Source organism: Salarias fasciatus, chromosome 6, assembly GCF_902148845.1.
Source record: "Salarias fasciatus chromosome 6, fSalaFa1.1, whole genome shotgun sequence".
Taxonomy (NCBI): domain Eukaryota; kingdom Metazoa; phylum Chordata; class Actinopteri; order Blenniiformes; family Blenniidae; genus Salarias; species Salarias fasciatus.
The window spans coordinates 7,879,099-7,903,689 of NC_043750.1; the positions used below are offsets into that span (position 1 = coordinate 7,879,099).

Consider the following 24,591-nt stretch of genomic DNA (forward strand, 5'->3'; position numbering starts at 1 on the left):
CCTCATGCTTAAACTGGGGAGTTTTTAGACAGTAAATGATTAAATGTTGACTCAAATACAGTTTAGACCGTCAGTTAAAAGTCGATTCACTGGACTAAAGTAATCTTATCATACTTAATTAATCTCCTTGGGGGAGTTTGTGCTTCTGAACTGACCCAGCGCTTCAGCAGGCTGATAAATGACAGAAACTCCGTGGATCACTAACCACATCACCACGTTCATTTAGAGGTAGAAAAAGACCTAAAAGTGAAATAACAAAGGAACAGTTACACTGATCCATGAGGTGGTTGTACTCAGATTAGACCTTCTGGAAACTGAATTTGACATGTTTAAAAATAAAAAGGAAAAACGAAACATTATGATCGTTTCATAGGAAGCTGGTTGTATTCTAATCTGTGTTCCTTGTTCCACTCAGCAGTAATCAGACTGCAGCTGGAGGCGAATCTGTCAGGGACCCGCTGAGCGTCTTTCCAGGCGTTTGGTGCGTTTTTTCTGGAGCCTGCAGATGCATGACGGTCCCTAAACGGATCTGCTTCCTGTGTGACCGCGGTGGTTAAAAACAAAACCAAACACACGCTTCGCGTGCACACAAAACTTCTCAAATAGCTCAAAACTTGCAGAGGACCCCTGGTGTGGACACGAAAACAGGGCGCGCGCTCCAAAACCCCAGCAGGAGCGAAGCGGCGCAGAAATGACAGCCTGCGGTCAATATTTGAAGAAGTGTGTCAGTGATTAACCCGCCGGGCTGCAGGCAGCCGCGCACGCTCCCACGCTCATATTCGGCTGGAGCACCGCGTCCGCCTCACCATGCACCGCGTCCGCGCCTGGACACGCGCCGCGGCGGGACCGCTGACCGCGTGGAGCCGAACCCGAACCCGGAGCCTGTCGACCGGGACCCGGCTGGACCTGAGCGGGATCTACCCGCCCATCGCCACGCCGTTCACGGCCCGGGAGGAGGTGGACTACCGCAAACTGGAGGAAAACCTGCAGAAGTACGCAGAGATCCCGTTCAGAGGTCAGACCGGGTTTTCATTCGCCTCCAGACTGAAGCGCGTTTCTTTAAACCCCGCAGGAAAAACGCTCCTGGCTTCGCTTCAGACAGGTTTATTTATTCATTCAGGGACGCAGGACAAAGTTCAGCACACAAAAGAAAACGCACACTTTGCTCTGCAGCTCGGTGCTTCTGTCGCCCCCCAGTGTTCACTTCCTGCTACTGCAGCTGGGTGTTTTTTCCCTGGCTTCAGTTTCTTCAATTAAATCACATCAGAAAAAAGTTTTCTCCGATTTAAAGTCAAGAAACATTTAACACTTTATGCAGCAGAGCCTTTTCAGTAGAAAATTATATTTTTTGTGTATTTCTTGAATATTTAATCTTTAAAGATTGTATTCAGAAGGTTTTTGCTTTTTCGAAGTAAGATGTTTTTATATAGAATTTTTTTTCAGCTCTGTTTCTGAATCGGCCAGATGTTTTCACAATGTAAGTCTTCAGACTTCTTGAAGTACATTTTTTTTTTTTTTTTTTTTTTTTAAAAGAGCTGGGATGGAACAGGCTGAGACGACCCAAGTTCATGTCAAAATACTATCATTTCATTCAGATGTTCAAAAAAACTTCCCATGTTTTCTACATATAAATCCCATTTTCTCTAAATAAACCAGCTGTTGGATGATTTCATTGAATACTTTTTCTTTTGTTTTCTGAGGTGATTTTGATTTTTTGGATGAAATGCTGCAGGTCTGGTGGTTCAAGGATCCAATGGAGAATATCCGTACCTGAGCGACCAGGAGCGGGTGGAGGTGGTGAAGGCCGTCCGACGATCACTGCCCAAAGAGAAGCTGCTGATGGCTGGATCAGGCTGTGAATGTAGGTCTGTCTGTCTCTCTGTGTGTAATGATGGTCTGCCTTCTGATGCAGATTCAAGTCGAGGTCATGGACACCCTACTTGGGGTTTGTACCTCTGAACAGTGCTCTTTCTCTTCTGGGACTCAGTTTTACACGTCTTTCTTTTTTGGATCACATCGTCGGCTTTCAAAAACTTGCTACTGTCAGATGTTTTTAAGTGAAGTGGGAAACTTTTGATATGTTTCGGATGTTTGTTTGGATGTTTGTTTGGAAGTCCGCGGTGCTGGAGAGAGTGTAAGAGGGAAGACCATCTACCAGGCCGTCATCTTTTCCATCTCATACGACTTCAAGGAAAAATGTTGTCTTTTTCTGACCGTCCGTCAGGCGTGCGTCCGAATAAACAGCTGACATGTTCCTGCTGCGTTACGTTGATTTGACGGACTGTTCCTGTAAGCATCAGACACTGACTGACGCCATAGAAGAAGAAGCAGCTGTGTGTTTAGGGTCACAGAATCTGAAGAGTGGTTTGATCTGTGTGTTTCTAAAGGAGAGGATTATCAAAGCAACAGCTTCTTATCTTCAACGCTTTGCCCTGCCAGCATGGCACAACTGCTAGAACATGGTCTTTTTTTAATGAAGGTCATCAAAAGTTTTTTTGGAAACTGATTTTAGTCGAACGGTTTAAACAAAACCAATTATGTCTGCAGCAAACTGAAGTTTGAAGAGGCTCTAAAAGATGAAAACATTCACTGCCGCTCAGTTTAATTTTATTATATAATCAGTCCATCTGCTGCTTTAATTCTCACTTTCGTCAAAGCCTCATATATTTGCTTGATGACCGAATTAATGGTTTTGTGGCTGATTCACCAGAAGTCAGTTTAACCTTTTAGCATGAAAAGTATGAGTTTCCAGTTTGGGCTTTACAGACCTCGATTGTTAAAAGCTTATCGTGGAGCTGTTGGCGTCACTTTTTATGGCTAAACGATTGGAGTGGGATGGAATTGGTTCAGTTTTATTGGTGGTTCAGTTCTATAGTGTCTAATGAACATTGAGGGGAAGAAGAGGTGGACATTAACTCGACTTTCCTCTCTTTAATTGTCTTTCTTTTTTCTTTTTTTTTTTTTTTTATTTTAAGCACCGGTCATGTTAAAACCTGCACAGAAACAGTTCCACCCTGGAAAAGCCAGGTTACGCTGGGTTTTTGGCTCAGATTTGGTTCATCACTATAAAGTTGTTGATGATCTGTGTTTCTTCCACAAATGGAAAGTTTGTTGGTTGAACTCATTGAACCAACAGTTGAGGAAAGCAGTTTGAGATGAGCAATTAGAAGGTGAACTCTATGGTCATAAATGGATGTGTATGGTTAGCAGCAGTGCTCAGGAAGATGCTGGTGTTTAACTCTTTATTACCAGAAGCAACACAAGGACAGCGCTCAGTCCAGCGAGACACACAGACCTGAATGTTATTACCTCCATGAAGTAGAAGAAGGCGAAATCTAATTACATTTGGATCCTAATGATATACAAATCATCTTAAGGAAGCATTCCTGACCCCTGTGTGTGTGTGTTCCTAATGAAAGTCACATGGCACGATTTAGCTCAATATGTGACAAGAAAAATGTTTCTGCTTTACTGCATCATCACAGTTAGCCTGAATATTTGACTGAAGGTTAGGAAAATAGGCTTTTACATCAAATTCTGAACATATCTTGTAATTATGGCAATGGAAAATGGGACTCCTGAGTCCAAGCAGTAGGCAGGGTGGAGTCTGTGCTTTATGCGGACGATGTTGCGCTTTATGTGGATGATATTGCGCTTTATGCAGGCGATGTTGTGCTTTATGCGGACGCTGTTGCGCTTTATGCGGACGCTGTGTCGCGCTTTATGCGGACGCTGTCGCGCTTTATGCGGACGCTGTGTCGCGCTTTATGCGGACGCTGTCGCGCTTTATGCGGACGCTGTCGCGCTTTATGCGGACGCTGTCGCGCTTTATGCGGACGCTGTTGCGCTTTATGCGGACGATGTTGTGCTTTGTGTGGCTGTTGTTGTCCTCGTGTCTTAGTTGCCTCGAGTGTGTGTTGGCAGTTTCCTGATGAGTCTGAAGCGATTGGGATGTGGATCAGCACCTTCAAATTTGAGTCCACTTCTGTCACAGGAAAGGTTGTGAAGCCGTCTCCAGGTGGAGGATCTTCCCTACGTTCAGACGATCGGCTGCAGTAATGCGGTCGCTGTACCACACTGTCGACAGTGTTCACTGGCCTCCATCCACACCGTCACCGATGGTCAAGAACAGGTGGCTGAGATGAGATTTCTCAGCAGGGTGGTGGGAGTGAGGAGTCCAGCCATCCGGGTTAAGCCACTGCTCCTCCACAGTGCGAGGAGCCAGTTGAGGCGGTTCATCTGATGAGGCCTCCTGGTCGCCTGCCTTTGTATGTCCAGCTGGGAGCACATGTGGAGTTTTCCATTCAATACAATTACAACTTCAAGCTCATTAGTAGGCTGTAATGTAAAGCTGTTCAGAAGTGAGACAGAGAAGAGAGGGTGGCAAGCTGCACATACAGTCACTGGGTCTCAGGTCCAGGTCGATTCACACACCTGTGAATAAAGCGAGAGGAGAGAGAGGGCTCTGTCTTATCTCTTCAGCAGCTAAAGATGTATTATTTATTGTGTTATACGGTCATACATATGACTTTTAATTCCGTTTTAATTTTAATTATCTTTATGTTCTGTTTTTTCATGTTTTCATATACGTATATATATTTAATGTATTTATTTATATAGCACTTTTCATATTAGACCAAAACAAAGTTTGATGTGATTTCAATCAGAATAAACCAGCCAGTTTATTCTCCTTTGGGAGCGGAATTTTATGTAAACTCTATTCCGGTCGTTCTGCTCGTTTGTTGCAATGACACACTATTCCAAGATGGCGGCCCGCGGTTCGACTCCTACAGAGACGGTGTATTTAACAGGAGCTTCAGAAGAACTGGATAGAATGAAATGAGCGGCTGGACGGGAGCAGAACAACAGGGGCGTTTTCAAAGCTGCAGCGTCCAAGTTAATGGAGAAAGAAAGAGATAAGAATCGCCACCAAAATGCTTCGTTTACGTCCTGAAGATGTCACAGTCGCCCGGCCCAATCAGAATGCTTCACGGCCCCCGGCGTTAAAGAGGGTTTAATCCTTCCCCTTTATATTGTAAACACCAAGCTCAGGAATATAATTCAGAATTGGATTGAGCTAATTCTGAATTAAAAACACCGACAGTCGAACATGCTGTGCACTCACTGCAGCAGCGCCTGTGTTCAGGCTTCAGCAGTTGAATCGGCCGGAGCACGTTGTCACGATCATACCCGGAAAATGTGGGCAAGTTTAACCGTATCAAAATGTGCATATGTAACAGCCCTCTATAAGGGGGGCTGAGAAAAGTAGAAATGTGGTGAGTAATGACGGACACACGTCTTCCTCCAACTCGTCCGAGCCATTACTGTATTTCACAATGTGCAGGCAAAATTCAAACAGCTTACATTCATCAAACACGTGGAACCAAATATTTAACTCAAAAACAAAATCACAGTTAATAATCAGCAAATTCAGAATCCAAGGAAAGAAACAATTATGCACAGTTAAAGCCAGAATCATGTCCTCAGTCGATATTTACATTCCATATGCTCTGCGACGCATAGGTGCCGAAAAAGTAACGGAGCAACACAAAAACAGAATCCACAGATCAGAGGCGCTGTTCTACCATGTCCAACAACGTATGATCATTAACCACACTGCTAAAAAGCACAAATAGTAAAAAAACAACAACAAAAAAAAACAAATGATAAAATAAGCAGCTCTCACCCTTAGCAGAGCTGGAGTCTCCTCTTTTTTTGACTTTTGAATAGCACAACACTTCATATTGATCTGAGCAAGCCAGCAGAGTTTGCTGTTGTTTTTTAAGGACATAATAGACTGAAAACTTAATGTTTTTAATGAAATACTATATTTTGACTGAGGGGGCGAGGCAGTCTGCCCCCCCCCCCCCCCCCCCCTTGACACCAGGTCTGCACTTGCAGCAGCTCGCACGTGTCACATGTAACTTAAAATTATTGTTTTTTTTAATTTTATTTCAGTTAACTGAATATGAATGAACACAATGTGACACACGAAAGAAATTATGAATTCTTTTGTTTTTACTAATAATCAAAAAAATTACCCCTCTGACAGCCAGGGAGGGGGGGGGGGGGGGGGGGGGGCAAGGAGGCACAGGCGGGGGGCATTGCCCCCCTAATTGACACCCCGGACGACGGGCCTGTAAACACCCCCCACTGTGGGAGTCATGAGAAACACAAACATGGAGAACCATAGGGTTGTCCGAGTTGGAGGCAGACTTATAACTCCGCCCCACGGCTGCGCCGTCTGCTTCGTCTAGCTCCGTCTACCTCTGGCTTTGCCATCGTGAACGCACCTATTACTGCGGAGGCAACGCATGCGCCCTTCCTGTCACCCACTTACCGAATGCGCCATCTGCTGGTACACTCCGGTCACTACTTCTCATGAAAGAATGAAATGAAGAGTAAAGATGATTTTAACTGTGAAATTGAATACATAACAATGAATAAACCAAGTGGACCAGTGATCATTCCATCACACATACTGCTGTACTCTGCTGCGCATGTGAGCCCAGGATTGTATCAATTATTTAAATTAATCATAATCCAAAAGCGGGCCGTCTGTCCTTCCCTCTCAGAGCAAAGTGCAGGTTCACTGCTGGGCCGAGCTGCCTGATCGCAGCGCCGCTGTGCTTTAACAAGCATTCAGATGTCGGGTTTTGTTTGAGGCTGCTGGGAGGTCTTAATTCACCTGTATTCAGGTTGCATGTTGCATGCACACATGTACACCAGGGACACGGCCATTATTATCTGAGGCCCGCTTGACCTTCCTTCCACAAAAGCTGCAGGCTGAAGAACTGATTTTAAACCAGGAGCAATTTCCCAGGCACGTTTCCTTTGTTTCTTTGACGTCCATTCAGTCCCCTCGTCGTCCTTCCAGCTGTTTATCTGCTCCGGGAATAAAGACAAAATGTAGGACCATTGTGCCGGCGTTCTTTAGCATGAGGAAGGCGACATGGTGGCTGTGTGTATGCATGCAATATGCAGAAATATGAGTGGTTCATTCAAAAAACAAACCGTGCTGTAAAAACACTGCGGAAAGAATCGGCCAGCTCTCTTGTTGCCATTCAGGGCCACTTTTCCAGCCTTTCCATTTTTCTTTCTACTTTATTGACATTCAGCCTCTCCTTCTGTCCTCCCTGCTCTTTATCTCCACTGTAGAAAGAAGTAAACGGTCTTAGTTGGTTTCCTTAGTGCACCACTGAAGCAGCGGAGGCCTTGTTGGTGAGTGCATGCATTATGTGGGCGCACAAATGATCCATTTAAATAAAATGAAATGTGCCATAGAAATCCAGTCAAAAGGCTCAACAACAAACAGCCACAATGACTGCAAAATGAAAATCTGCCAAACCTCCAGCAGCTAACGTTTCGTCCTTGTGTGGCTTTAAATTCACCTCTGCTTGAAGTTTCATTTGTAGGGTGCTCAACTGGTGGGTCGCGGACCCCGTTTTCAGTGGGTCGCTGACCTTTTGTCAGGGAAAAAAATGTTGAATGTCTGACACCTGACACTCCTCACCAGTAGATGTGAATTCCCTGTAATGCAGGTTGACGCCTTCCTTTTCACACCATAGAAGAAGACCTGAGTGTGTTTAGATGTAGGGCTGCAACTATTACTCGAGTACCTCGAGTACAAAAAATGATCGTGGCAAATTCTTATACCATGAGGCTTCATCTAATGAATCTAACGTGACAATGAGGTGCACACACACACACGCGCGCGTGCGTGTGTGTGTTTAAATGCAAACACTCTCAGTACACCGCTTCAAGTGGACTGCAGAATTCTATCACTGCTTTGAGCAGGATTGTATTGGCTTTGTTTTTATCAAGCCTCTTCCATGCTCCACATGGCTGCGTGGGTGCGCGTTGCGCATTGGTCCCTGTGACGTAAAAATCGTCATGAATTCCTGTCCTCCGGGGAAACCACTTTAATTTGACAAAACAAAAACAAACGCAAACGTTTGAAACGTTTCACATTTTGTCCGTACAGCGCTTGTTGTTTTCACCTCATCTTTCCCGTGTTAATGTCAAATACACGGTTTGTCTCCTGGTTCAGCCACCAGAGCGACCATCCAGCTGACGGAGAGGATGGCCGCCGCCGGAGCCGACGCCGCCCTGGTGGTGACGCCGTGCTTCTACAAGGGCAAGATGGACAGTCGGGCTCTGATCCAGCACTTCACGGTGGTAAGTGGGCGGCGCCAACGCAGCTACCATAAAACCTGACTGAATGCAGCCTCCTCTGAATTCCTGCCCAGACTCCATCGAACTCACAGCTGTTCAGCAGCAAGTGTCACATGAATACTCCAGACTCCAGACCTGCTCCAGACCTCACTGGGATCAGTTCAGCACGTCAGTTTTCAAGTTTGTAGGTTTTTAACAGCTTCTGTTTTCAGATTAAGGTTAAAAGTTTAAACAAATTTCAGCCAAATTGATGGAAACAGAAAAAAATCTACATAAATGGTTTAAAATATTCATGTTGAAATCAAGTGCAAGACCAGAGCATCCAAAGACCAAGACCAGGACTTTAAGGGGCTGAGACTGAGACTTTCAGGGGTCGAGACCGAGTCGAGAAGACTAAGCCCTGGAAAATGTCACTACTTGTTCTCTCATCATAAGTTCCTGGTCAGACTGGTGATCTGTCTGGTTGACCAGGTGAGTTACCGGCACTTATTTCCTGCAGGTGGCGGACAGCAGCCCCGTGCCGGTGGTCCTGTACAGCGTCCCGGCCAACACGGGCTTGGAGCTGCCGCTGGATGCCGTGACGCAGCTGGCCCAGCACCCCAACATCCGGGGGGTTAAAGACAGCGGCGGGGATGTAAGGAACTCTTTAATAATGAGCTTCTTTAGAACTGGTCAGTGTCGAGGAAATGATAAAGCGCTATTTGTTGGGCTGCATGTAATCAGTCAGGGTTTGAATCAGGCGCCAACCTCCGCTGGTGAAAAATGAATCTAGTGAAGAAAAAGATGTAATTCCAGGGAAATTCCAGCAGGGGGCGATGGTGTTGGTGCCGTTGGACTGGAGTCCCCTGGGTACGGGCTGTACACCTATGATTGTTAAAATGTCTAATTTTACCAGAGCTGTAACTAGGACTGGGTGATATGGCAACAAAAATTATCACAATTTTTTTTCACATCATTCAATCTCGATTATAATCAAGATATGTTATATTGTTTTTAAACCAGTTTTAAAGCATCTGCACTGAAAACTAGAGCTATAGAATAGTTTGACATTTCATTAACAAACCAAGTAAACAGCAATGCAAATTCAGTAATATAAACACAGAAAAATATAAGAACAATTTCACTTAACAGTGCAGTAAATGGGGGAAAAAAAATCTAGCATCAAGATAATAAAATCTTGCGAATCACTGTTTTTTTTCAGTAAAAGAGAAGAACTGAACAATCGTTAGTTTAAAGGTGCTGTAGGCAGGATTTTGCTAGTCAATGCTAATTTTTCTATGTTTTCTTTGGATTAAATGTTAGAATATCCATTGATAATCCTTTAGGAGTGTAGCATAACTGCACTACCGTGAGGGCGCAGCGTTTCCATCGGTCTCTGTTCTGAGCTGAAAAGGAATCTGACAGCTCCAGGTATCTTTGACCAATCAGAAGAGCCCCTGAGGCTCTAACCGTGATTGGTCGAGGGGCGTTCGTTGCACGTTCTTGTGGGAGGGGCTTAACTTGCGTAAGGGCGTGATGTGAGAGAAAACAGGACAGGATTGGCTGTGCTGGGTTTCAAATCGCCGTCTTAGATGGGTCAAATCTCTTGCTTAGGTAAACCTAAGCAAGATGGCGGAGATGCGGAATCCTGCCTGCAGCATCTTTAAAGTGTGACAGTTTACAGCTCTGAGGATTTTTGCTGCTATAAAAGATTAAAAAACTAAAGAAACCCCCTGGGGATAATGAAGGTGCTTTAGAAACATTATTTTCAAGTTATAATGTTAAATATGCTGCTGCCATCACTAATGCTTGTATCAAATGTACAAAATTTAAATAACAATCTGGATTGGTCAGATTAGACTTAAAATGTAACAGTACAAAACTACAATAATATGAAAAAAAATAGACAAATGTAATCGGTTTTCTCCTCTTAGAATGTTGCTCGTATGGTGCAGTGGCCTGGAAAGACGACTCTGGCCACGTTTACATGCAGTCAATATTCGTGTTAAGATAAATGGTTTCTGAAACATTTGGAATAACTCCAGGGACATCCTCATTCAGACCACGGCGCACAGACGACACCATGACTGCATTTACACTTCATGCCACTAGGTGTGCTGTTTGCATGTTCAACTTCATTTTACACAGACACCACAGAGGAAGAAGGGCGCCTCATCAGTCACCAGTAGCCTCATCGTCAAAGGATAACGCCAAGGCATGGCTGACTTCATCTGCTTCACTGCCCTCGGCTCCACGTTCTCTCTGTTTACTTCTCAGACAACTTACAGGCGGAAGTTGAGCAGGAAAAAGTCGACTGTGATTGGCTGTGGTCACGCACATTTCTGCCATGTCTGATTGTGTAAATGTGCTGATCACCGTGATCGACTGGAAATTAATTGTGATCACTAATCATGATCATATAATCGCCCAGGCCTAGCTGTAACTTGGAACCAACTGTCATATTAATTAAATATTTCAGTCACAACCCCCTGAAGCAGCAAAGTGTCCCGATCTGCAGTAACAGGCTTCATTAGCTGTGGGGCTCCTGTAAGTTTAGCAAGCTAACCAACCTAACAGTAATGCTGTCATGGAGGATGTGGACAGATCAACATAATTTAGCAATACTGGGCTAGATAACTTACAGAAGATAATTTACCCAGCAGTGCAAGACGGGGTCGGCTCTGGGCATAGGCGAATGAGGCGGCCGTGTACAGGAGGAGAGCATGTGGGCGCATTGTAGAATAATGCATTCAAACGTAGTGAGCGTGAGGCTGTGCGTGAGGCGGTGCTCGTTGCATTTGAGATGGAGGTCGTGGTGTTTGTCCGATTTTCCCATTGACCAGTCTTGTTTTGCACCGATAGTCACAGTGTTCCCATCATTCCTTTCGGTGCTACCCCTCCACTGCTTCGCCTCGGTCTGGGAGATATTGACTGACATGCTTCTCTCTGCCATGACACCGTGCTGACAGTCCGTCGGCGCCAAGACGCTTGTCGTGCTAACAGTAGCTCGGGGGGCGGGGCTTTGGTGAGAGGTCAGTTGACCTACTTTTGATCCCCTGTCCTCCGATTGTCTGCTGCATTGCTTCATTTTTCAGGTGCAGGTTACTGGTATGGAGATGTTAGTGATACTTTTTCTTCATTTAGTGTAAACTGCATCATGTGTTGACGTTTAAAAGAGAAGACTAAGATTAGCAGATTTCTCTTTTTCCTGAGACCCCACAGACGTATTTCCTGGACAGAGCTCTGGTCTTTCATTCAGACCGATGCATCATTCAGGACGTTTGCAGATAGATGGCCTTGTAGGCTTGAAGGAAGGCTTGTTTCAAAGGATTGGTGACCCTGAACTACGTGGTGCAGAAGCTGCAATGCAGGCTGGGGCGAGGCCCCCCTCCATCCAACAGGAAGTCTCTGTAGCCAATCGGACGTCTCCAGCGTGCTCGGTGTCCATTGATGCTCTTTGCATTAGTAACGAACCTCATCGCTGCGTCCTTTCATTCTGTTTTCATGCAGTATATTAATACGTTTTGACTGATCAGACCAAAGACAAATTTCTTTGGCACAGTCAGGAAGAAACCCCGGGATGTTGAGTTCCCTGGTTTCAAACCTCTTGGTGAGTGGTTTATCACCGTTTAACCCAGCGGTCCCTCCAGATTGCCTCCTCTTAGGAAGACTGCCGACTTCCTTTCCAGTTGGTGACTTACAGTGAAGCCAAACGGAAAAATGCGCTGAGCAGTTTTCCAGAAAGTGTCTTTTTGTGGTTTTCTTTGACGAGCGTCCAGCAGGACCCCTCAGTAGCTGCAGGCTCCCTCCCTCCTCCTGGAGTCCCAGGTCTTCTCCGGTCAGTGAACGGACGGACCGTCAGGATGGTCGGGCTAAAGCACGGTTTTCTCTAAACATCTCTGAAGATGAGCGGCTGTGATCTGGAGATGATTCTGCTTTTGTTTTACTGTAATTTATTCGTCCAGTAACTATTTCAGTCACATTTATTTGTCTTTTACTGGTTGCATAAGGAAAATTGAAAATCTCTCACATCTCCGTTCAGAACAGTCGGCGTCTTTTATGGCTGCAAGATACGGTGATAAGAAGTTGATTATGCTGATATGTGGTCTTTGTGCTGAGGAATTTGTTCTTCATTGCTTAATTTCTCTCAGCCTTGAATTACATTGACACTAACTGAGCATAGGCCTTTTTCTTTTCTCATCACGTGCTTCTGCATCTCTCTATTTTTTTTTTTTTGTGCCGTTTTTCTTAGATTTCATGCTTGTTTAGTAGTCGTGGTGTTTTATTCTCCAGGGCTGATTGCTGGGTTACGGCTGGAAAGATAAAGGAGAGACGGGTCTGCTGTCGTCGGAGCTCTCTGCGGCTTTTTGCCTGTGTGGGAAGTGGTTGCAAGAAGTTGCAAATGGATTTGTAATTTGGGAAATAGCATGTTTGTCCAGTGGCTGGGAGACGGAGGCGTGGGTGTAGATGGAGCGCAGAGCGGCCCCGCTCCGCGGTGGGCGTGATGAGGACAAACACGGAAAGCCACGGGTGACGGGTCAATTTCAGGGGAGCTGCAGAGAAATGATTTGAAACGCGTGAATCTTTTTCTTCCCTCCACCTCAGACGGCGCCTTGCTGTTTGCCGCTTGATCGAGTCGTCTGGCGTCTGTCAGTCTAGCAACACGACAAAAAATGGCTCCGTCGCTTCGAGCCTGCGTGGTGGAGGCAGATTTTCTTCAAAATCTTGCATCTTTTCGTGAAAAATCCACAGTGGAAGACTCTCAAGCTTGGAGTTGAGTCGGGGACGCCTGGCTGTGCAGGAAGAGAGCAAGAACACACAAACTCATCCATTCACTAACGTCCTTTTCTGAGAACTTTCACAAAGACGAGGCTGGTGCTCAATTACACTTGACGCTGCCGCCTGCTGCGGACGGGCGAGGGCAGAATTGTGGAGGAATATCAGTCGGGCAGGCGGAAGATGAAGACACTGACAGCAGGAGCAGCTCTTGATGGAACCTGTAGTGAGGATGAAGATGATGATGGTAATTAAGCAAATTATGCAGTTTTCAGGGCGGAAGAGCATGGCTCGCTGCTGAGCCGATATGTTTGGAGTCTGCATGTTCTTCCTGTGTGTGTGTGTGTCCAAACTGAATGTCCCAGCAGACCCTCTGACAGTTGACCTGCTCTGTTATCAGTTTTCTTGATCAATAAAGTTTCAGTGTGAAGCTTCTCCCTGGCCGAGCTCCCGCGTGTGTGAATTCATCGCTGGCTGAGATCAAACCGTCTGCTCACTCCAAACAATTATCTTTCGTTAAGTGCAGTAATTACACTGCCAATACCATTATTTACCCCTCTGGTGGAGCGAGGGCGGGGTTATTTATAGCCCCGTCTCTACAGTCCACATGAGAACCTGAGCCAGGAGGACGAGACCAGAGACTGCTGCTGCCGCCCAGCTGCCTCAAAAACAGGCCCGAGCAACACGAGCAGGGCTCGGTCCAGCAGGACACACACACACACACACACACACACACACACACACACACACACACACACACACACACACACACACACACACACACACACACACACACACACACACAGTTCAAAGTAACCAGGGAACCTAACTTGTTCGGATTTGAATAATAGAACATCTGAGCGATGGAGACTCAGGAAGAACATGCAGACTCCAGAAACAGATCTCCTGAGTTTTCCGGGTCGGGTTCGTCGCCTGTGATTCACGGTGATCTGATTATGTCATTTATATAACAACACGCTGCAGCTCTCTAAAGCTCCGCCCAGTCCGCATGTATAATTCATATAATTCATGCAGTGGAAGGTTAAGTGTCCCTGTGCCCTCCAGCTGCAGTCCGCAGACACATCAGCAAGGCCAGGCTCGAAAAAGTGAAGGCTAATGAGTGTTTTTCTGTCGCCACGGCTGCCGGCAGACTCGCTGCAGTCCTATTTTTCCCGGTGGGGGATGTATGTGAATAGCCGGAGCGCCGAAGCTTTCAGAGGACCAGCAGGAGCTCCCATAACCTGATTGACTGACTGATCAATTACAGTCCTGCGTGTTTGAAATGACGGATATAAGGGGAACTGATTGACAGTCGGCGGTTAAAAATAGCGGCTCTTGGCGGAGGCTGCGGGTTTTCCCTGCGGAGCTTTCAGCAGCCGCTGAGTCGTCTCAAGCCGCCTTTGAACATTTCAGGTTTATTTGGATTGTGAGCTTCTCATCCGCAGTGACAAAAGAGAATTAAAAGAGGCAAAACAAAATAAGAGATCTCATCAGTTATTCATGAGCCCTCCTCCCTCCTCTACATCTTTTTTTTTTTGAAGTTGATTCCTCTTTTTCTCATATCCTCTCACCTGGGACTTGTCTGTTTTCCTGCTTCTGTTTTGGATCTTCAGCGATCCCCTCCTCCCCAAAACCTTCACACCACGTGAGGAGAGGCTGTTTGTCTCAATTTGAGCGATTTGTTTACCCTGTGAGATGTTGGGTTTGTCGTTGCCTCTTGTGACAGCCTCTCCCGGGATTAAAAAAACTACAGCGGATATTAGTGCTGACAGCGGGGAGGAGTGCTGACGATTAAACGCTTCTTCTCTTCTCTTCTCCTCAGATCACGCGGATCGGCCTGATTGTTCACAAAACCCAGGCGCAGGATTTCCAGGTTTTGGCGGGCTCGGCGGGGTTCCTCATGGCTGCTTATTGTGTCGGTAAGAAACCCTCCGATCAGGCTCCTCGTCACCCTGCAGAGCAAACCGCTTCACGTCGGAGTCAGACCGCCGCCAGCTCCACCGTGGAGAACCTAATAAATCCGTCAGAAGTACACCGTTGATACCGTTTCACCTTTCAACTCTCTCTGCTGTTCCCCACTTCCTCACAAGTGCCTTGATCATGAATTCAAGGTCGACTGGGAACGCCGTCATTTCTGTTTTGATGTAGAAAACCATCACCATGCACACGCCAACCGCAGAAACGCTGGAAATGATGCAGCGTTCAGGTGAAATCACCTTAAACTGCTTAGATGACGATCCACAACGGACAGACGCATTCAGACGCATTCAGACGTCTTCGTGTCTGTTTACACGTCGGTGAAGGTCATTGAAAGTGAAGATGACACCTTTTTAAAACTGCTCCCAAAGAGGAACGTTTCTGACACGTTTCCCGTGTGCACCACCGCCGGGTTGAATAGTTCTTCCACTCCCCGAACCCACGGCCGCCATGGCAGCTACCAAGTCGATTCACCAAATCCCAAGGGCGCACGTGCAGTCCTGTTACCTGATCGGAGGCTCCGAGCACCGTTGTCCAAAAGACGGACACCCAAAACACAGAGAAAGCTTAGTTGTTTTCACTTGAAAGCGTTGGCGTGGAGCCAGGCCTGGGCTCGGTTCTGGACCGATCCGGTACTGTTGGTCAGTGTTCAGTGATGGAAGCGATGGAGAGGCAGGAAGTTGGACGGCTGTTCTGGGTGACAGTTGATTCATTTGGGAGAAAGTCCTGTCCCAGTCCCGGTTTTCATATCAGAAGTTTCATTTTTTGATGTCAGTTTTTCGTTTCTGTCCAAGTTGAAGATGTCCTGCACCACCATTCAACAGTGTCGTCTGAGGGGGCTCTGGTGCTGCTGGCGTAGCCGCCGGCTGTCCGGGAGGTGGTGGATCGAAAACATTAGAAATGCTGGAGTCCTCTGTCTGAACCAGGTTTGACTCGGATATGTTGGATAAGATCGTACTGGTCCAGGCAGATGTGTTCTGCACCGCCGTCACCACTCCCAAACAAAATGACCAGGAACTACTTCAGACCCGGGCTCCAGACGCCGCAGTGCCGTTCTACATCGCTGTGTGTTTTCTGATTTTTACCAAGAAGCAGCCTCCACTTTGCTGAAGTCCATTTGCTTGTTTGTAGTTTGCGTTTCCATCCGCGAGTTGAGACGATTATAAAACACAAGCGATCCTTCGCAGCAGCGGTCTGAAGCCACGTCTTCTACCTGCTCGGTATGTCGGCCGCGCGCAGCAGCGTGTTTGGATTAGATAACACGTCTGGGAATAGGCATCAGTACGATGCTCAAGAACCTAATGAGTCATGTTCTCCCACTGCCAGCCCTGTCAAACATGCTGACACACACACACACACACACACAGACACACACACACACACACACACACACACACACACACACACACACACACACACACACACACTCCTTCCCACAGCTCTCTGATCTTTGATCCCTGACATTTTCTCATCTCCATAGCTAAAATATGCGAGTAACTGGTCGTGTGTGTGTATGTGTGTGTGTGTGTGTGTAACATCAGATTTTAATGCTGATCCAGTTGATGTGGGAGCCAGGTAACCCAGAGCGATGGATATGCTAATGTGTCCACGCCCCGGTCTCCCTGTCTGAATCCGGAGCCTCTCAGAGCTTTGATGAAAAACATCACGGCTGCCGAGTCACGCTTTTCATTCTTCGCCCAGAAGCTCTGCTCTGTCCGTCTGTCCTCGGTTTGAAGTGAAAATGAAAAACTTTCAGACCGTCCTGGGTGTCGGTTTGCGCGACAGCAGTGCATGGAGTCACCGAAAAGCAGGGCTGGAATCATGAATTACAAATACTCAGGTTACTTGGCTTTTATTCATATTTGAGTACAATTGACACCATGTAGTCTCCTGCAATCTACTGAAATCTACTGAAATCTACTGAAATCTGCTCCACTACTTTTAAAATCGGAAGTCGCCACTGAGTACGGCCACAATTTGCATTTATATCTAAACCTTTCCAGAGCCATCTGATTTCAACCGCGCTAATCAACCTGTGAAATAATTCATTACACATCATTACAGTCGTGGTCACTAAATGAAGTGTGTGTATCATGTTTGAATCCATTCAGGCCTCATCTGATAGGCTGTCGGTTATTGATGGCCTTCCTTCAAGCTAAATAATCATTTTGTAACCTGCCAGCTCTTCAGTCTGTTGGGATTCAAAAACAGTTTTGTTATTCTTTCAACAAAATGAATTCCTGCTTTACGTCTACATTTGGTTACAAAACTTGGTGTAATTTTTTTTACATTGTTCGTCTGAGAAATGAGCTTTGAATGCAGATATTTTATCAGGCGAGTCCGATCAGATGTCTGATATTGATACATTGAAACGTCCATTGGTTAAAAAGTAATTAGTACTGAGTATTTTTTCAGAAGAGTACTTTGTGCTCTTAAGTATTTTTCTAACACCAGTACTTTTACCTGTAATTAAAATTTAAGCAATGTAACTTTACCTGAGTGCACATTCCCAGTACTCCTCCCACTGCTGCTGAAAACTCAACTTTTTCCAAACCAAAAGGCTCTGGCTCCGACTCAGTCTCCATGTAAATGCTGCAAAATGCAACTTTTCTGAAACGTTGCTGTTGCCACTCTTAGAAGCCATTGGGGGGAAAGGCAAGTTTGTGCAGCACCAGTCGTACTTTAGACAAATTAGTGTTTCACAAAGTGGGTGAAAAAAACTACATAAAATTACATTAAAATGTTGTAAGAAAGTCTCAGTCCTGATGGGAATCTATCAGGGCTGTTAAACATAAGGTCCGTGGGCCAAATCCAGAGACTCCAATCCAGCCCATCAAAGCAAGTTTTTGTACGTTTCTCATCCAAAGGTGCCAGAACTTCAATTTCAAACACTATTAATCAAATGAACAAAAAGAGCATCCGTGCAATGCACAGTTCTTCACATGACCAGAACCTGCAAACAAATGTTAATTAGCATTACTCGGAGTAGCATCACGCTGATGGCAGCAGGGTCGCGGCCAGAGACAAACGCCTTGGCTACGTGCTCCGTTAAATGTTTCAGTGAATACAGTTAATCAGATCTACTTCCATACCTGGAGCAAAACTCATTTCCTGTTAAAAATTATCTCATCATTATCTAAAAGATTAACTCGTGTATTTTAGTGCAGTGAGTTGTAATCAGTGTATCTGTTTCTGTCGGAGTGTGTTCAGAAGTGGCTCCATGGTTCCGTTGTGTTCATGGATTTGGTGTGTTAGCCGAGGCGTTAGCGACCGAGGGGGTGGGGCCGTGTGTCTGTCAGCGGTGTGAGGGAAGCTGCTGTCGGCGGCGCCATGTGAGCGACGGCAGGCGGCAGAAACTGAAATGAAACGCCACAACGTCCGCCCATGAGCAGCCTGCAGTGCAGAGACCGACTCCATCAGCAGACTCAGACAATGAGATGTCACCCTGAAAGGTGATATGTTGTTGCCTGGGAACATGTTGAAGTAAAAAAAAAAAAAAAAGAAAAACAGACATCATGTGAGGCGCTGCTGCTGACTGATCTGACAGTGAAGGGAAGGTGGAGGACGGGCGAAGGGAAGGCTGCGCTGCCATCTCTGGATCTGTGTGAGCCTGAACGACAAGTGATGGATGGCTTTTTGAAATATGCAATCAACAAGACACACAAGTCACTCATTCCTGTTGAGCTTTAGATGCTTTGAACTCTGAAACTGCAGCAGGAAACTGTGAATGAGTGTCTGAAAACCTTTAAATAGTATAATCTACCAAACAGTTACCATCCATATAGTACATGCATATCTACCTATTTCCAGTGGCATTTCTATGTGGAAATACTTGGTGGGGCAAAGTGTAGTGAGTCACGGGTGCTGCCATATTGTGTGTGTGCATGTGTGCATGCACACGTATAAGAAGATTGATTGTAAATGTTGGTTCTCATGAGCCGTTTCCAGGTCTGATCCACTTTCTAGAAAGTCTCATTCTGGGTTTCTTTGACATGCAGGGATCTAATGAGCCCAGAATGTGAAGCGCTCGGTCGTTCTCTGTGACTCTGGAACACTGACTGCTGCTCGTCTCCAGGCGCTGTCGGCGGGGTGTGCGCGCTTGCTAACGTGCTGGGCCAGGAGCTGTGTGAGCTGGAGCGTCTGTGTGTGTCCGGGCGTTGGGAGGAAGCCAGAGACCTGCAGCAGCGCCTCATCGAGCCCAACGCCGCCGTGAGTACCATCTGCTGCGCGCAGCACGCTTTCATCCACCGCTCTCTGAAACCGGCGCGCCTCACACACAAACTCCCACAAACGGTGCCAGACTGGAGGTTTAGTCACTTTTCTGAGAGGTTCTGCAGCCTGATGGACTCTCGCTGCATTACTGTCTCACGGGCCGGGAAGACGAGCTCGTTTTCATGTCCCTGCTGCATTTGTGGCTGATTTGATTCTAAACAAAAATGTTCCCCAGAGGAATGTTTGAAGTCCAGTCATCCCCGACATGAGGCAGCCTCCCTCTCTTCAGCGTATTTATATTGTTCACCGTGAATACTGTGATCCACAGCGAATCAGTGGAACTGAAAATAATCTATATGAGGACTGCACAATATCACAACATGTAATATTTTATCAAGTATTCTGATAATGCACAGTAAATATGTGTTTGTGCTCTGGATTGTTATTTTTGGTCATTTTCCCTTGGTTCCTGTGCTTCTGATCTCCGCCCTGTGGACACCAGGTGTGACTTTAGAAGTGGTTCATCTTTAAGTTATTATGACTTCTCAGTAACATTTAGAATTCCCTTACATATTTCAGATTCCAAGACTTTTCCAAATTTAAAGAGTCTAAGTAAAGTGAAGAGGTTGTTTTCTTGAAGTTGGTTGCTAACCAGAGTACCTTCTACTAACGACATCTGAGCTGTTAAAGTCAGAACGCAGGAAGAAGACTGTGGTTCCAGCAGGTTAGAGGTGTGAGCCATTCCTCCTGACGGAACTGGTGGAACTGAGGCACCTCTGCGCACACTCGCCTTTTCAGCTCCGCCCATATATTTTCAATAGGATTGAGATCAGGGCTTTGTGACGGCCACTCAAAAACATTGACTTTGTTGTCCTTTAGCCACTTTGTAGCCAGTGTGGCAGTACGCTTGGGGTCATTGTTCATTTGGAAAACCCATTTGTGCCCGAGCTTTAGCTTGCTGGCCGAGGCCTTGATTAGGGATGGGCTCCGAATTTGGTACTTTATAGGTACCGACTGAATGCTGTCGGTACTACCAGGTTCCGATTCAGGGTACCATGTTTTGGTACCTGAACGCATCCTTATAACTGTGAGGGAGTGGAAGAGTTGGCTAATTGGAGCATTGCACGCCCACGAGCATAACGGCACCAGTAGCTAGTATGTCAACAAAGCAAGTGTGACCAGAAAGCGCTCAAACTCATGGCTCCACTTTTGAAAATGTGATGCAGATTATGCTCGTTGCGGCAGGAAAACTTCTGTTCTGAGAAAACTCCTGGTTAAGAACAAGATTTTCGTCAAGACTGAGAAGTGACCAGCCTCAGATCTCCGTCTACAACTTCTACGTTCAGCACCATTAGCACATTAGCATCGGCTAGCCCGCTAGCATACATTAGCAACTCTTAATCTGCTGCCAGCAAAAAGTTAACATTAACTCCTACTGAAACACACAAAGGTACCGAGGTACCATTTCGGTACAAATGTGAGCGGTACCCATCGCTAGTCTTGAGATGCTGCTTCAGTATTTCCACAGTTACTTCCTCATGATGCCATCTATTTTTCTATTTCGTGAAGTTCATCAGTCCCTCCTGCAGCAAAACAGCCCACAGCACGATGCTGCCGCCCCCAGATTTCACGGTGGGGATGGTGTTCTCAAGCTAGCAAGCTGCCTCCCTTTTCCTCCAAAACAGGAAAAGTTCAATCTGATTTGATGTCAGAAGGTGAGGAAAAAAAGGCCATGTGCCATTTTGTATAGTGTATGTAAACAACTGTATATCTTGGTGTCATCAGCATACAGCAGAGATGAGAAATAGCATTGTAATGTTTAATAATTTGGTCAAGAGGAAAAGTGTACAGCAGGAAGAGAATGGGACCCAGAACAGATCCCTGGGGTACCCCACAGAGCACTTCTGCTGCATCACACCATCTTTCTCAACCACACCCACCATGTACCAGTGAAGCCCCTGACATTCTGCTCTGGCATTTGGTTTGAGGTACTTCTTTTGGTAGGCTGTTGTCAAACGTCGTGGATAAACTAAACAAAGTTCCCCGCTTGGTTTTATACAGTTCAGAGGTTCAGTGAGACTGTTGTAACCTGTCTAAGTTCCTGAGGCACTCCATAGCCAAGTCAAATAAAATGCTGGAGTGGACTGTACACGTTCCTCCTTTCCTCTTTCTACCCCTTCAGGTTATTTAAACAAGTTAAAGCAAAGACAAAGAAACTGGAACTTTCATCGATACCTTTATAGAAAAGTAAGCTGTGTCAGTTGTGTAAACTCTTCCTGGATGCTGTAAATGTTAGAAACACTGAATGAAGGGAAAGTAATCGAGCGTTCTCGGAGTTGAAAAAGTGTTTTGTAGCCCTGAGTTCACGTCTGCAGCGGACACTGACGGGCACGAGGCTGTGCTCTGAGCGACACGGCAAAGCTAAATGTCAGCGCTGCTCGCCGCTCGTCGGCACGCCGAAGCCCAGCGAGCTGCTGCCGAGTGTGCTCCAGGCTACAAACATGTTCGTTAAGGTGTGTTAAATGTTACTGCCCTAACAGCATCGTTGTACCACTGCTCCTCCTACACACACACACACACACACACACACACACACACACACACCCAGCAGTATGAACATGCTGCAGATGTAGCTGAGCGGCTGAATATCAATCAGATCTGATTCTCCCGTCATGAAGCTTCGATGAGCAACTTTGATCATTGTTTAAATCATCATTTTCACTTATCCAAGGACGAATCTGTGACTGAATACATCTCTAACAACCTGTCCCCGATGCCGGGGCACCAGAGAGTTTCAGATCGGCAAAGGAAGGAATCTGATCTTATTTACTACTCTTATATCTTTATCACAATTTAAATTCAAACTTTTAACCAAAGTAACATCAAGTGCGTTGTATCCGATTCATGAGTTCAGCAGACGTTTATATCAGCGGTATTGACATATGTTTTCCTGAAAAAGAAAAAAAAAACAATCAGTGGACAGGATTTCCCAGCACTGGAAAAGCTTTATGCAAGCACTTTATCCAGGTTTCTTGTTACAGATGTGAGCATCTTTTCCTCGACAAGATCAAAAAACTGGCTTCAGATCTGGTCTGCAGCACATTAAAGAGGCTGGAAACCAAATGAATGGACAATTCCTCATCCTCCACTGTGGCTCCTGTTTGCTTTCAAAATGAAAAATACGATATAGGACGATGCGGTGTAGTGGCTTTTTTTTTTGTGATCGCAAATATGAGAAATATTCTTATTCTAGCTTTTTTTTTTCCTGTATGGATAATTCACATGTAAATATACAAATCAAATCCAAAGAATAAATGTTCAATTTAATTTTATTCAAGCTTTAAAAAGTGAATCGTCTAATGAACGGGGCCAGGGTGGCCACTGAGAGATTCAGACACCATTTACACAGCAGCGATTTGAAAGTGTTTCCACAGAAGCAGTGGAGGTGATGCTGTTTTCAGGTTGGGCCACTAGTGGGGGCTGTTGGTTGTTTCTGTGATCGACACCCATCCTGCAGGGAACGATACACTCTAAACATTAACAACAGGACAACATGTATGGACAGAAGAAGCACCGAGTGTCCGTTCCAGACGCTGATTCGGTCTGTTTCACCAGGTGACCAGGAAGCTGGGAGTTCCCGCCCTCAAGCAGGCCATGGAGTGGTTCGGTTTCCACGGCGGCGCCTGCAGATCGCCTCTTCAGCCGCTCACCGATGCCGAGACGCAGCAGCTGAGGCGGGACTTCTCCTCCAACGGGTGGCTGTGAGCCAACACCGAGCCCAGTGTGTGTTTTCAGCAGCAAGAAGCAGCGTCTAGCGTCTTGTAGAGCTCATCATACAACCCCAGTAGTCCGGTGTATTTGGAGAAGTCTTTTTAAAAAGCTGAATTAAATAGGATCCCCACCGCTGTGTTGACCGCTGAAGAAACTGAGTCCACCTCCTCACTGGACTGAAAGTCCTGGATGAGAGATCAACCGCTCACGATAGAGGGACTCTGAAAATGAAATAGCACCAGCCCAAGATTGAAACTGAAATAGAATAGGAACGTTTGTGTCAACAGCCTGTTGATGGTCTCACCAGGGTTTTAGTCATTTATTGATTTTGCTCCCTACAGATTGGCCTGTAGGTGCTATAGATGTTTAGAGACGGCTTCCTGTCCGCAATAAAACTGCTATTCTCTTCAATAATCTGCTTGTTCGACTTTCAACTTATCGTTCATCTTTTTATCCATCCTGCTTCCACTCATTCATTAATCTGTCCATCCATTCCATCCATACATCCCCCTCTTTCCTTTCATCTACCCACACACAACTATCATCCATTTATCCGTCCATCCATTAACCCTACAGATGAGTCTTGTTGAAGAGAGTGATACGTCCTTCCTGAGGGGAAGGGGCAGACTGGACATGAGAAAAACTGTCACTTCCTGTGGAGTTCGTCACTGGTGGGCCTTCTTGACCTGACGGACTGTGTATGTTCCAGGGCGGGAAAAGCTTTTCACCCCACTCCACTCCGGTTCGGGAGCGAAGTGGGATACCCTGACATCCTCCGCTTCCTGGACCTCGGTTCAAATCTACCTTCCTTCAAACATGCCTTTCTTCAGAGAACCATTCCTGTTGCGGATGAGGTGACGTCTTTATGTAGCTGTTTTGATGTACGATAAAAGGCTGAGGAACAGATGTGTTCGTGGTGATGGGTTGACGCACTTCCAATACACACCCATCGTAAACTCCAAAATGGCTGAAAATGTATCCTTACAGACTCGGCAGTTTAAAGGTAGAACATAAAAGGTTGTGTCACACCTGAATGGCGGACTGCTGAGGATACTTCTTACGTAGATATTAAGTGAAATTCTCTCTTACAGTATGCTAAAGGTATCGGTAGGTAGGGTTGAAGGTTGGTTTGATGGGATTTCCCATCCTCTTCCATGTTAAAACTCATTTTGACGGCGGCGTTGTCTGAGCAGGTAGAACTATCAGTATGGAGAAAATGAAAATAACTTGACCCTGGATTTTATTTCCCTGCCCACGCATTCCGTCCTTGGCGCCGCTAACCAGCTGCACGTCGTCGCGTTCAGTCTGTGGCTGCAGTTCTGCTTGTTCCTCTGCACTCCTGACGACACTTTCCCGCCTCTGAAAGCAGCTGCAGGATGTTAATGGCAGCTGACGGTACCTTTTAGAAATGGCGTTTATTTTTGCTGAGACACGGAGGACGCTGAGGACAAACCCCGTGGTGTTCTGGAGGGACGTGAGGTCCAGCGTCCAGGAACCCAATATGCTCCCCAGGTCTCTGAGCGACGGGACCTGTTTTATGAGCATCCATCCACCCATCCACATTTTAAACATTCATTTTATTGTAAAAACAGCAAAGATGCCGTCATTTTCCATGTGTCTTTCATATCTGAATCAAAGTCAGGGAAAAAAAACAATTGTTGTAATTCAACTGAACAATACATGCATTTGACTGTCTGCATG

At 46.0% G+C, this 24,591-nt stretch overlaps 1 protein-coding gene across 1 annotated transcript; it reads left to right on the plus strand.

Annotated features, from left to right (window-relative positions):
- Window positions 1-550: 550 nt before the first annotated feature.
- hoga1 (4-hydroxy-2-oxoglutarate aldolase 1) lies at window positions 551-23,284 on the plus strand. The gene is made up of 7 exons (XM_030093943.1): window positions 551-1,015; window positions 1,733-1,861; window positions 8,051-8,178; window positions 8,675-8,809; window positions 14,753-14,849; window positions 18,983-19,116; window positions 22,735-23,284. The coding sequence occupies exons 1-7, from the start codon at window positions 808-810 to the stop codon at window positions 22,882-22,884; spliced, it is 981 nt and encodes a 326-aa protein (XP_029949803.1). The 5' UTR covers window positions 551-807; the 3' UTR covers window positions 22,885-23,284.
- The last annotated feature ends 1,307 nt before the right edge of the window (window positions 23,285-24,591 follow it).

What these genes read in the sequence shown, in the direction of transcription:
- hoga1 (XM_030093943.1), top strand. Translation starts at nt 808, where the DNA reads ATGCACCGCGTCCGCGCCTGGACACGCGCCGCGGCGGGACCGCTGACC. An exon ending in CGCAGAGATCCCGTTCAGAG is followed by an intron (nt 1,016 to 1,732) that starts GTCAGACCGGGT and finishes GAAATGCTGCAG; the next exon opens with GTCTGGTGGTTCAAGGATCC. An exon ending in TTAAAGACAGCGGCGGGGAT is followed by an intron (nt 8,810 to 14,752) that starts GTAAGGAACTCT and finishes TCTTCTCCTCAG; the next exon opens with ATCACGCGGATCGGCCTGAT.